The 13,009-nt window shown below is 39.3% G+C and overlaps 1 protein-coding gene across 5 annotated transcripts in view; it reads left to right on the top strand.

Moving 5' to 3' along the window:
- LOC125455634 (neuronal PAS domain-containing protein 3) overlaps nucleotides 1–13,009 on the top strand; it is a 1,150,912-nt gene that overhangs the window by 1,089,443 nt on the left and 48,460 nt on the right. For all 5 annotated transcript variants that reach the window (XM_048537891.2, XM_048537893.2, XM_048537892.2 and 2 more), the window contains 2 exons: nucleotides 9,350–9,543; nucleotides 10,335–10,441. In XM_048537891.2, coding sequence (XP_048393848.1) covers nucleotides 9,350–9,543; nucleotides 10,335–10,441 — 301 coding nt within the window. The remainder of the gene's footprint in view (nucleotides 1–9,349; nucleotides 9,544–10,334; nucleotides 10,442–13,009) is intronic.

Genomic DNA, 13,009 nt, shown 5'->3' with positions numbered 1-13,009 from the left:
GGCAACTGGTGAGGTACTGACTGACAGACAGAAATAAATTGATCTCCTGTTGGACTGAGCACTGAGAATTGTGTTCCTGTAGGATAGATGTGCCGCTGTTTATGCTTGATCCTCCTCTTCCATTTCTGGTCATCAACGAATGAGATTAAGGGCCATAATCATTTGAGCTTAAGAAGGCAACTGATTGCTTCACAAACAGAAAGACACCCAACAAAGATGGAATCCCAGCTGAATTGCTCAGGCACAGAAAATCCACTGGCAGCCACACCTGTGTGAACTTCTTTGCTAGAAACCGGGCCCCATTCCACAGGAAATGCATAATGCAAAAATCATCACACTGTCCATAAACAAAGGCAACAGTAGGGAGAGCTATAACAACATTTCCTATGGAGATTGTGAACACAGCCTAGTACATTACAAAAACCAGCTTTCCTTCCATTAACTCTGACTGTATGTTCTGCTGTCTCAGGAAAGCAGCCAACATAATCAAAGACTGCTCCCACTCCAGTTATACTCTATTCCACCTTCTTCCATCAGCCAGAAAATACTAAAGTTTCAAAACATGCATCAACAGATTTAAGAACAGCTTCTTTTCCAGTTTTATCAGACTTATGAACAGACATCTCATATACTAGAGTTGATCTTTCTTTGCATCTTTTTTATAGCTGTAACACTATATTCTGCATTTTGTTTTAATATCCTGAAGTACTTATGTAAGGTACAATTTGTCTGGTTAGCATGCATAAAAATACTTTTCATTGTATATTTGTACATGGAGAAGGCCTTTGCTGGGTCATACAGCATAGAAACAGACCCTTTGGTCTAACCAGTCCATGCCAAACATAATCCCAAACTAACCTAGTCCCACCTACCAGCTCCTGGCTCATATCCATCCAAACCTTTTCTCTTCATTTACTTATCCAAATATCTTTTAAACGTCGCAATTCTACCCACCACTTACCCAGGAAGTTCATTCCACACACGAACAACCAACGGTGTAAAAGATTTGCCCCTCGTTTCTTTTTTAAATTTCTCTCCTATCACCTCAAAAATGTACCCTGAGGGTTGAAATCCCCCCCCCCATCCTAGGTAAACGATAACTACTATTAAACCTGTATAAGCCCCTCATTATCTTATAAACTTCTATAAGGTCACCCCTCAATCCCCTACGCTCAAAAATCAACTTGTAAACTGAGTGCACCCAGAAGGACAGCACCAATTCTATTCCAGGACAACTACTATGGAAATGTTCTTCTGCGGATACCACCTATAAGAAACATGTAGGCAACAAGATATGCCTCTTTATTTTATTTTTGTCGATGTCTCTGAGGCAGATCAAATCAGGACTGTAGTAGACATTGTGGAAATTTGACATCCATCAAAGTTCCTTAGTTTCATCCGCTCCCTCCATGAAAGCATGCACTACACTGCATACTCAGACAGCTTCTGAGTGAAGAATGAAGTGAAAGAGGGCTGTGTCATCATAGTCCCCATTCCACATTGCTGGCTTTTGTATTCCCTCCCAATGTGGAAGGTGTTCACTTGCACAGTAAGGTCAGACAGTATTCTCTGTAGCCTATCAAGACAAAATGAAAACAAAATTATGCCATGATCGAAGAATTCTACATTGATCATGATTCCCAAGTCATGGATGTGAAAACTCAGTTACAAGAACTCATGAGCTCTCCCCATATCTTGTCCATAACTTGTTTTCCCTGATTGTAAACGTCAAGGAAACTGTGGTCAATGAACAACATATTGCAACACAGTCACTGGACACTAAGTAAAACTCAGCAGAAAGCGGTTAACAAATTCTGTTCCCTCATGTCCACGGTGATGGACAATCCGTTGCTTGATGCAGAAACTGATGCATGCATAGGGAAAGCAGCTCCCACCTTTGGCTGGCTTGCATGCACACGTGAGATAACATCAAGTTGACCCTTAGGACCAAGCTAAAGCCTTTGTTCTCAATACCTACTATATGGTGGTGAAACACAGACAACTTTCAGATGTCAAGAATTAAAGTTCATCTGAACTGTGTTTTGTACAATGAGTATATCCTAACAGGTCAAAACCACAGATATAGCAGTAGTCTTAAAGACAGAACATCCATGTTTATTAGCACTCATCAAACTGAGAGAGTTCATTGTCTCAAGCATGCCTGCTGTACGAGAGATGGTCATTTCCAGGAACTTTCTGTTTGGGGATAGTAAAATAAAACATAACAAAAAACTAAGAATGCTGGAAATCTAAAACAAAAACAGAATGAAGAAAGGTTACTGGACCCTCCTTTCTCTCCACAAATGGCAGACCTGCTGAGTTTCTATATGATGTGGTAGCCAGGGCCAAATGACCAGTAGGACACCTAATACCGTTGCAAGGATGTTTTTATGTGCATCATGAAGGGCCTAGCCATCATCTGTTGTACATGGAGTCAGGAGCTAGTAGAAGAGGAATATGGTAACAGTTCCTGTGCATGACCATAATAACCAATGATTATAGTGGGTTGGCAACAGATGTCAAAACCAACTCACAATAGCACAAGTGCACAGCACTTGTGAAAAGCCCTGATCTTGTGGACTGGTTTATTTATGGTGTGCCATATGAAGACACTCCAAATGAAATGGATTTGTTTGCTGCATCCCCAACATTTTCGTAAATGAAAGGATGTTGGTAAACATAATAATAGCTTGATTAGTGATGGGTCAGTTTCATGTCAGGTGCATCAACAAAGCAACATGATGCGGCTGGCTTCTGCACAATGTTCGAATGTTATAATTTGATCAGGTGCTGGCAGTCCCTACAGACTTAGAATACCCGAGTATGAGCACACAAAAGGAATTTTAGTTCAGCCATGAAATTTTTTGTGGCACAGATTTATTACACAGTGTCAGATCATTTGCCATTTACACTCTAATGTTTCTTAAGTATATATGATATCATTCTTTCATAGTGGCCCTCTCTTTAATTTCTCAGCTGACTGACTGTGGTGGCCTTTATATTTTCTGTAAGCATAGTCATCCAGCTTGCATTCGAACTGGAGCTCATATACGGACAGATTATGTACTTGTTTAATCACAGATCAATCATACTACATCTACCACGCTTCAATTCACTAACCTTGCAATCTGGAGCAAGTGCAAAGTTAATTGACAATTACAAATTGCACGGAAGCTAATCACTATCTCATTGCCAAGCTTACGAAAGATAAACATGAGATTGGAAAAGTTGTATTACATCTGGGATTGTAGAAAAGAAATTATTCTGTGTAAATTTGCAGCCATACACTCTGTGAAGAAAAAATGGTTTCACAGAATGGCATTAGCATTCATCAGATGCTTTTCAATCATTAAATAGAAGGATGTTCAGCATAATAGTGTTATAAACAGTGATGTCAGTCATAAAATCATGAAAGAATTTAAACGTCATTTACAATATACAACTCATTTTAGGAAAGCTTTTTATTGAGTGTTTTTCCTAAACAAATAAGCAATAAAAGTGTACTTAACATCTCTGTCAGGGAATGCTTGGGTTTTTCTTTGTGGAAGCCCAATCCCAAAAAAATGTGTTTTTAGAAGAATCCTGTATGCTGCATCACATCTCCTAAGTATAGCCAAGGTTTGTTCACCAGAATCTGTTTCTCAAACACTTTTGTCTGAATAAATTTACATAATCAAACTTGATCTTGACAGATGCTTTCAAAAATTATGTTACCTAAGGGCTGATATTGTTTTATATCAATCACATTGGTTGTCCTAACAGAATTGGCTTCAGAATATTTGTCATGTAATAGTGGAGAAGAAGTTTCAAAATATTTGTTTTATTAGTTTTGATTTATTTGCCATATTTTCCCACAATAACTCTGCAAAACAATGTGTGAATGCATCCTTCAGCTTTCCATTTTCTATGCAGTAGTGAGTTCTCAGCCATGTGACACTTTAGAACAGGAATGCATCATGACAAAGATTTCCTCTGTGCGTTATATGTGCAGCAAAACCATGGATGTGTTTAAAAAGAACAAATTTATGATTTGGCTATACTTGATGCACAAAGGATATTCTCATGCCAAAAAATTAAGGTAACAACTTGTATCTTACCAGTTTGTGCCCCAAAATGTTTCTGTTTTATTGAAGCCAACAATTCTTTTAATCTTTGGGCACAATTGCTACATTCCCAATATTTTCATGTGGAAATGTTTTAACAGATTTTCATAAGAAATATAACTTCCATTATGTTTCAGATTTAAGCACATTGTATCATTTTCTAAAGGTCTGTTTGTTTAATTCATTTCCACGTTTAGTACTTGAAATATTCTAGTCCAGTAGCTGTAGTTAACAGATCCATTAATTGTCTGAAGCTTTCATTAGCTCGCAAACAGCTGTCACAGTAAAATAGGAAACATTTTGTGGAGCTGAAGGAACACCATCCCACCTACCTTCTCCAGCCCAACCCCTCCCCCCTTCTATTATTTCGGAGCCACTTTCCCCTCCCCTATTTCTGAGGAAGGGTCCCAACCCAAAATGTTTCCTGCTCCTTTGATGCAGCTGCCCTGCTGTGTTCCTCCAGCTCCACAGTGTGTTATCTCAGACTCCAGCATCGGCAGTTCTTAGTATCACCAGGAAACATTTTGATGTGTGACTATAAAGTTGTGATACGCTGACATGATTTTGTAAAGCAAGCAGCTCCTCAAATAGCTTCATTACTAGAATATTTAACAGAGGTGAGGGTACCTAAAAGCTAGTAAATATGATAGTAGTTCTCTCCTGTGTCTCAAAGAAAATGGTTTCAAATTAAGCTATGACACAACAGTGTTAGAGGCACCCTTAAGCCTCTTTAATTGGTTCACAGAGATTCTGCTATGGTGCATTAGTAGTAAAATATGGACCATCAATTTTTAAACTTATTGTCTGATTTTAATACCAAATTCCTTCATGGACTAAAATGGTGTAAAAAAAAGGAGGGAACATTAAGTTAGGATTGATGAAGTGGTCACTCGACCAGGTTGAGCCAAGTTCATGAAACCAATCCTAGATAATCAAAAACAATTTATGTTGTAATTATTAACATTTTATCGAGAGTCATTAAAACTCAGTGTCATGACAATTGACCATAACCCTAAAAGAATATGCACATTATTGCAAATCTCATATCAACATGTGTTTTTCAAAAGAGATAGACCAAAAATGATCACTGATGTAAATTTAGTGCTATATGTCAAAGTCCTATATGGAACCCATTGAATGTCAAACCTGAAGAGTATCAAGGAAGCTCCAAACAGAGAGAAAGAGATGAAACAGGAAGCGATAATGAGACAACTGAGTATCTCCCCCTTTCAACAGAAGGCCACCTCTTCTGTTTTGCTTTTCCAGAAACAAACAAATTAATGGGTTGAAAACTAACTGCAAAGCTAGTCTGTATGTTCAAAGGGCTCATGGAAAAAGTTGCAGGAATGAACTAAGATTTGTGTGTACTATGCTGGGTTAAAGTGCGTGTGTGCTAAGAAGATCACAGCTGAAATGCCACCTTCTGGCCACCCCTGCATAGAAGATACATGTGGGCAAGAAGCCAGCTAAGTAATAAGCATGTCAAAAGAATACAGGAAAGCAAAAAGATTCTCTCACTGCCAGCCAACAACATTCAAAATAAACAGAGCAAAAGGATTTCCACCAACCTGCAAAAGCCAGGAAACCTGAAATCAATTGTCCAACTGTCAATATTCCACCATCTTCTCTTCATGAACTATCTGTTTATCTTTTAATTTTTTTTGGATTCCCTTCATATTCCTGATCTGTGTATAATCATTATGGTATTAACTCTCTTTGCTTATTTTGTAACTAATTGATTATTTTTATTAATCTGCTTTGCTTGGTTCAAGAAACTCATTTCAAAATCTAAATAGCTTTTGACAGGCTGAAAAGTAGCCACATAGGAGCTATTTTTTATAAATTAACTTTATTATGACCAGCAAAGGGAGTGGGTGAATGAAGAAGGGTAGTTGGTTCATCCCTCCTCATCCATGACTTTAATGATTTGACTTATTCATCTGGAACCCTAAGAACATGGGGAACCTCCTCTGAAGTCTGGTTGTAACACCCAGTTGGTGTGAAGAAATCCTTGTTTCCTATTTGTGATTAACACCTTGCTGGAATTTTCACTTTTTAGGGTAAGAATCACCTGTGATGAATTTTAGAAAAACAACAAAGCCAGGCATGGAAATAAAGAAGTGAACTGTATTTCAGGATGATGACATTTAGGCAGATCAGGAAAAGAAAATGGAGTTGTAATAATGAAACCTGGAAAGTTTTCTCTCTTTCTTGCCCTCTCTCCGTATCTCTCTTTGTCTGTCTGTCCATCAGCCTATCTCTTTCTCTCCATCACCACCCCCAAACCTATGTTTCTCTCAGAAACCAGCAGCAGGAACAAAGCAAATTGGAGAAACAATAATTTAGTGAGAGAAAGATTCTACAAATTTTACTCTCGGTAAGTAAGTAAAGGTCTATGGTGTCAGGCTTGACTTTTCAACTGAGGGATTCTAAGAACTTTTAAACTGTTCATTCTTTATTCTCCTTTTTATACAAGACACACTCCCCACTTAAATTTTATACCTATGTTTGTGTGTGTTTTGGATGTCACATATTACTTAATTCAGGGTTAGCATGTAATAAAAATCATCTGACTTTCACTGAAGAAAAATTTGTAATTAGCTCCTTAATTTTGGTTATTATCTCATGTGAATTGAAGTGTGATATAGCTTCATGCGAAAAAGCAAAGAGTGATGGCAGGGCTTAAAAAGAGGAGAGCTAATTCATTTCCCCTCACCTGGTCAAAACAAAATGTTCAGTAGTTCCATGCTGTCATTTTTCAAATGTTTGGCTCTCTCTCGAGGGTAGTACTGATAATTTGATGAGGCTTTGATGAAACAATCAAAACCACTGAAGGATTTTTTTTCCTTTTCATGCAAAGGTGTTGGTGGAGCGCTGAGGTGATGCCAGGGTGCACCTAAAACATTGTTCAACCACAATTTTGATGTTAACCCAAAGAAAAAAAATACGTTCTGGGTTTGACATTTGAAAAAAAATGGCCCTGTGGCATATACTTCAACACATGTGAAATGAAATAAGATTATCCTGCGTAAATGCTTACGCAAGTATTTCACTCGGGGGTTCATATCAAAGAGAGTTCTTTACTAGCTTACACTTGCCTTTGTAACTGGATCTCAATTTGAACTTATTTAATGCACTGTTATGTGTTTTCCCGAGCATTCCTAGAAGTTGATAATTCATATTTCTTATGTATTTCTCTTCAATATTCACTCTGAGGATGATATTGTGTGCTGAACCATGAATTATAAAAATCAATCCCTTTGCATGTAGGCTTGCATTAAATTGACATTTTTTTTTACTATTTATTGTCTCAGTAGGGCTGCTGGTGTCAGTTTATATTTAGCTGCTTTGTCATATTAAAGTTTTTTGACAACTTGTGATGTTTTTGCCAAGGGCAGTCTTGAAGCAATGCATACAAAACTACTCTGTGAAAATGACTTCAAAAAGTATTCTGAGACAAATACTACACGGAATTTTAATTTCAAATCATTTTTTGACATGTTGATTTTCAAAGACAAAAGTTAGATTTGGAATACAATTTATAGCCTCAGTGTGAGTTTGAAATGCTACGAGCTAGTTTTCCAATGTTGAACTTTATAAAATTTACTTCTTAGCTATTCCATAGTAAATGTGCTGCTTTATCTTCAGAGATTAATCACAATCAATCTCACAGAAAGGTATGTCTTTTTTCTCGTAGTGCGCTCAGTCTGTACTGGTTTTTCTGATGCAGCCTCTTCACAATGACTGAAAATAGTGTCCTTAAAATCTGTACGAGAGTGTTTGATGAGATTTTATACAGCCTCTTAGACTGGTGTCTATACAGAACTACCCTTGAAGCACAGCACTCAAGAGACTACAATAATACTGATGATGATATCACTTCAGTGAATGACTGTTTGCGATGAGAGCGTAAAGACCTCAAGAAAACTCTGCCTTCCCTAATTAAGTTTACAAAACAAAATATTAGAGAGCTCTTTACGCTCAGATTTTTCCATAAGAGTCTCAAGTGAGTAGTTAACATTTCTGGTTCCTTTAAAAAACCTGGAACATGTGTAGGAATGTAGCCCAATCTGCAAGACTGAAGGCAATAATTAACAGCCAAAAGGAGGCGTCTGCAATTAGTATGAAGTAATCTCAGCTCCAGGCTATTGACGCAAAAGTTTCCAGAGAATCACTAGGCCCATCCATCTTCAAGCAGCCATATGGTCTGATGATCGATGGCAACTTTACCTTTATCTGCAAGTCAACAGAAACCAGGCATCAAATAAAGCATCCAACCATCAGATGCCACTGTTCTGTTATGCTTGTCCATCTACTCGAAGTTACCCATCTACCATCAACGATTTAGCCATGAACTGCAGCAACCAAGCTGAGAACAATAATTGCCAATCCACAGCAAGTGAGCTAAGAACCAACATGTAGATGGTGTTCAGGATAGAGATGAAGGTCCTAAATTCTCCCCATTCCCCTCTCTGTCATGGGAAGGCGTGCATGGTGCTATGTCCTTTAGCTTACAGATGGTAATATAAAACTCTATTAGGTTCACTCAAGGCAGAAACATCAGGAGATGAAAACCAGACGAAGTTAATCAATCCACCAGTCTTCCTGGTGGGAGATTGAGAATCAAACAACTTTTTATTCAAAACATTCTTTCATGGAAATAACTCAGAATCAAGATGTATTTATTCCAGAATTGTAACAGAAAGAAAAGATTGGATGCAAAAGGCCTGGGTGCCACTTCAAATTATTCCTCTGTGTTAAGCTGTTAAACTTGACCTGGTGTTAGACATTACTTTACAACAATCATCATCCAATGGTGCATAAATATAAACAAGTTCCCAGTAGCCAGCTGTTACATTACCCTCACTGAGCACAAACTTATTTATTTCAATCCTTACCCTAAGGTTTCTCAATCCATTTGTGAAAATATATGAATATTTAGAAAAGTGTTAAATACGAAGAAACAATACATTAGCATTTTCTAAAATCCAACTCTTAACTCTTTTCCTTTTGATACAATTATTTAACTGAGGCATATTGTACCTTCATTTTTTTTCTCTATATTACCTTTCTGGAATTGTATCACATGATGTGCTTTTATTGTATTTAAGTAATTCAAAAATACAAGAGGTAGGAAAAAATCTTACTGTATTCACCAAGTATTACATTCAAAGTGGACAGTTTTCAGATGATGAACTGGCTGACTGCTAACATTTACACTTTGTGATATTGTTACTGTGTTTCAGGTCATTCATATAACTGGACGGTTACGGTTGAGAGTATCCCTTTCACATGGACGTGTGCTGCCTACTCAAATTATAGGTCTAGTTGTTGTGGCTCATGCTTTGCCGCCTCCTACTATTAATGAAGTCAGGATTGACTGCCAAATGTTTGTCACCAGAGTAAATATGGACCTCAATATTGTTTACTGTGAAAATCGGTAAGCTGTCTTACCTTTCAGTTTTCTCAATGTTGTGTTCCTTTGTTTTTGAAATCAGCATATGCAATTCCTTTTACTCACTTTGTTTACTTGATGACTCAACCTAAGCCATACGTATCAAGTGTATGGGAGACAAACAGGCCTAAAAGCCACTCATGATTGACTGCCTAACTTATGCAACAGCTGACTGATAGCAGTGCATGGAATGTTTTCCACTAAATGCTGCAAAAATGACGACCTTCACTTGGTGCCACTATTCACAGCTGAGCTCACATAAGGAAAGCAGAAGAACGAGGGACTGAACCAATTATTTTATGCCCATATCAGTGTTTTGATGTTTTCTGCAGACATGGTATGAATCCCACTATGGCACATGGTGAAATTTCAATGCAACAAAAGTCAGTGAAAGAAGTACCTTAATGGTGTCCATGTAACCATTGTCAATTGTCATAAAAACCTGGTTCATAATGTCTTTTAGGGAAGGAAGAATGTTATCTTTACTATATCTGATCTACATGTGGTTCTAGACCCACAGACTTTTAAGTGCTCTCTAGGCAAATTGGGATGGGAATTAACTGCTCATCTAGCCAGTAACAACTGCAAACAATTCTTTTCTAAATTGCATCCTACATCTCTCTATACATTATTTATTTTTGCATGATGATGTGTATTTCATTTATTATACTGTATTTTACTTCTATTATACTGTATTTTCAATCTGCTAATTTATTTTCTGAGGAATCATTCTATGCTGTTTAATATTGATTCATTTCTGCTTCTGTATCCTGCAGGATCAGTGATTATATGGATCTAACTCCTGTAGATATTGTGGGTAAAAGATGCTATTACTTCATTCATGCTGAGGATGTTGAAGGGATCAGACACAGTCACTTGGATTGTGAGTATATGGCTAACTACACTAGAGGACTGCAAATAAGCTTCACAGAAGAATGTTGCTTTGAGTAGAATTTCTTATGGAGCAAAGTATTCTTATCAGAGTACCCACATAGGCCCCAGTTATGCCTAGCTCTCCATGGAGTACGTGGATTATTCCTTGTTACAGTCTTATGCTGGCCCACACCCACAACTCTTTCTCCGATACATCAATGATATCATTAGTGCTGCTTCCCTGTCTCATCTGGAATTTGAAAAGTTCATTGATTTCACTTCCAATTTCCACCTTTCATCTGGTCCATCTCTGACTCGTCCCTTCCCTTCCTTGACATCCCTGTTTCCCTTTCTGGGGATAGACCAACCACTAGTATTTACTATAAACCCACCGACACCCACAGTTCCCTGGACTATATGCTCTGCTTCCTGTAAAGACTCCATCCCATTCTTAGAGTTCCTCCATCTCCATTGCGTACATTCAGATGAGGCGAACTTTGACAAGGGACCTTCTGAAATATCCACCATTTACCTCAACGGAAGATTCCCCAGCACTGTTGTCAACAGGGCCCTCAACCAGGTCAGACCCATCTCCCGCTCTTCCACCTTCAGTCCCTCTCTTCCGTCCTGCAACAGCAATAGGGTTCACCTTGTCCTTACCTACCGTCCCACTGGCATCCACATCCAATAGATCATCAGGCGCGATTTCTTCCACATCCAGCGAGATGTCTTCAATGCAGAGATTGATAAATTCTTGATCTCAGAAGGAATCAAGGGCTATGGGGAGAGTGCAGGGAAGAGGAGTTGAAATGCCCATCAGCATGATTTAAATGGTGGAGTGGACTTGATGGGCCGAATGGCCTTACTTCCACTCCTATGTCTTATGGTCTTATGGAGATGCCACCAACAGACACTTATTCCCCTCCCCTGTCCACCTTCCTCAGGGACTATACCCTCCAAAACATCCTGGTCCACTCTTTCTTTACCCTCAACACGATCCCCACAGCCCGACAGCACCTTTCCCTGTAATAGGTGGAGACCAGCCCAGTTCGTCCCCTCCCCCCACTGCACCACACAACCAGCCCAGCTCTTCCCCTCCACCCACTGCATCCCAAAACCAGTCCAACCTGTCTCTGCCTCCTTAACCTGTTCTTCCTCTCACCCATCCCTTCCTCCCACCCCAAGCCGCACCTCCATCTCCTACCTACTAACCTCATCCCACCTCCTTGACCTGTCTGTCTTCACTGGACTGACCTATCCCCTCCCTACCTCCCCACCTATACTCTCCTCTCCACCTACCTTCTTTACTCTCCATCTTCGGTCTGCCTCCCCCTCTCTCCCTATTTATTCCAGTTCCCTCTCCCCATCCCCCTCTCTGATCAAGGGTCTAGGCCCGAAACGTCAGCTTTTGTGCTCCTGAGATGCTGCTGGGCCTGCTGTGTTCATCCAGCCTCACATTTCATTATCTAAGGTGTAACACCTGTCCATTTACCTCGTCTCTCTCCAGTATCCAAGGACCCAAACATACCTTCCAGATGAAGCAACACTTCACCTGCACATCTCAGAATCTAGTTTACAGCATTCGCTGCTCACAATATGGTGTCTCTACATTGGGGAAACGAAGCATAGACTGGGTGACCGCTTCACAGAACATCCTTGTTCTGCCCGCAAAAAAGACCCTGAGCTACCTGTTGCCTGCTGCTTTAACACACACCCTGTTCCCTGGCCAGTACCTCTGCCTTAGGCTTGCTGCAGTGTTCCAGTGAAGTTCAAATCAAGCTGGAAGAACAGCACCTCGTCTTCCACTTGGGGACCCAGCAACCCTCTGGATTCAATATCAAGTTCGATCATTTTAGGGCCTATACTCTCCCATGTTCTAACCTCCTACTCCACATACCAGGCCTTGTTATCACATATTCTACCATTACTAACTACCTATCGTTAGTCACTAACAGTCTCCGTTAACAGCTGTTTACCTTCCTAGCCAGATCGTTATCAACTCCTTTTTCTATCCAACAGCTCCTCTCTCTCTTTGGCCTCTATCCTCACTCATCGGTTATTCCCTACCCCCTCCCCTACCTCTCTTCTGCATATAGACTGACATTTTCTTCACTACCATCAGCTCTGAGGAAGGATCACATTCAACTCTGATCTTTTCTTCACAGATGCTGCCAGAACTGACGAGCTTTTCCAGCAACTTTTGTTTTTCTTCTACCCAGAACGTTTGTAAAATAGATCCTTGAATGTGTTTGGAAAAATTTCAAATTGCACAGGTCCGCAGATAGCCCTGTGGAGAGTTTTTTTTCTACCAAAATAAAGCCGGCAGCATGTACGCAGTCAGACATGAACAACACAATATTACTGTTATAGAAAAAAAATTGCTATGTATATTTCAGGTTGATGTCCGATTCTAGAGCTTTGAAGAATGCATGAGTCAGGATGTATGTTTAAGACTCAGTAGACTGTGAATTCCACATTTTAATGAAGCCATTGCTTCATTGTCTTTCTGTGCATTTTCTTTAGGTCTGATACAAGATTAGGCCACACTTGTTAGTAACAGATAATCTGTTTATTGTTA

Source organism: Stegostoma tigrinum, chromosome 10 (assembly GCF_030684315.1).
Source record: "Stegostoma tigrinum isolate sSteTig4 chromosome 10, sSteTig4.hap1, whole genome shotgun sequence".
NCBI lineage: Eukaryota > Metazoa > Chordata > Chondrichthyes > Orectolobiformes > Stegostomatidae > Stegostoma > Stegostoma tigrinum.
The sequence above is the reverse complement of the archived record's forward strand: the minus strand, read 5'-3'. Positions and strand labels throughout refer to the sequence as shown.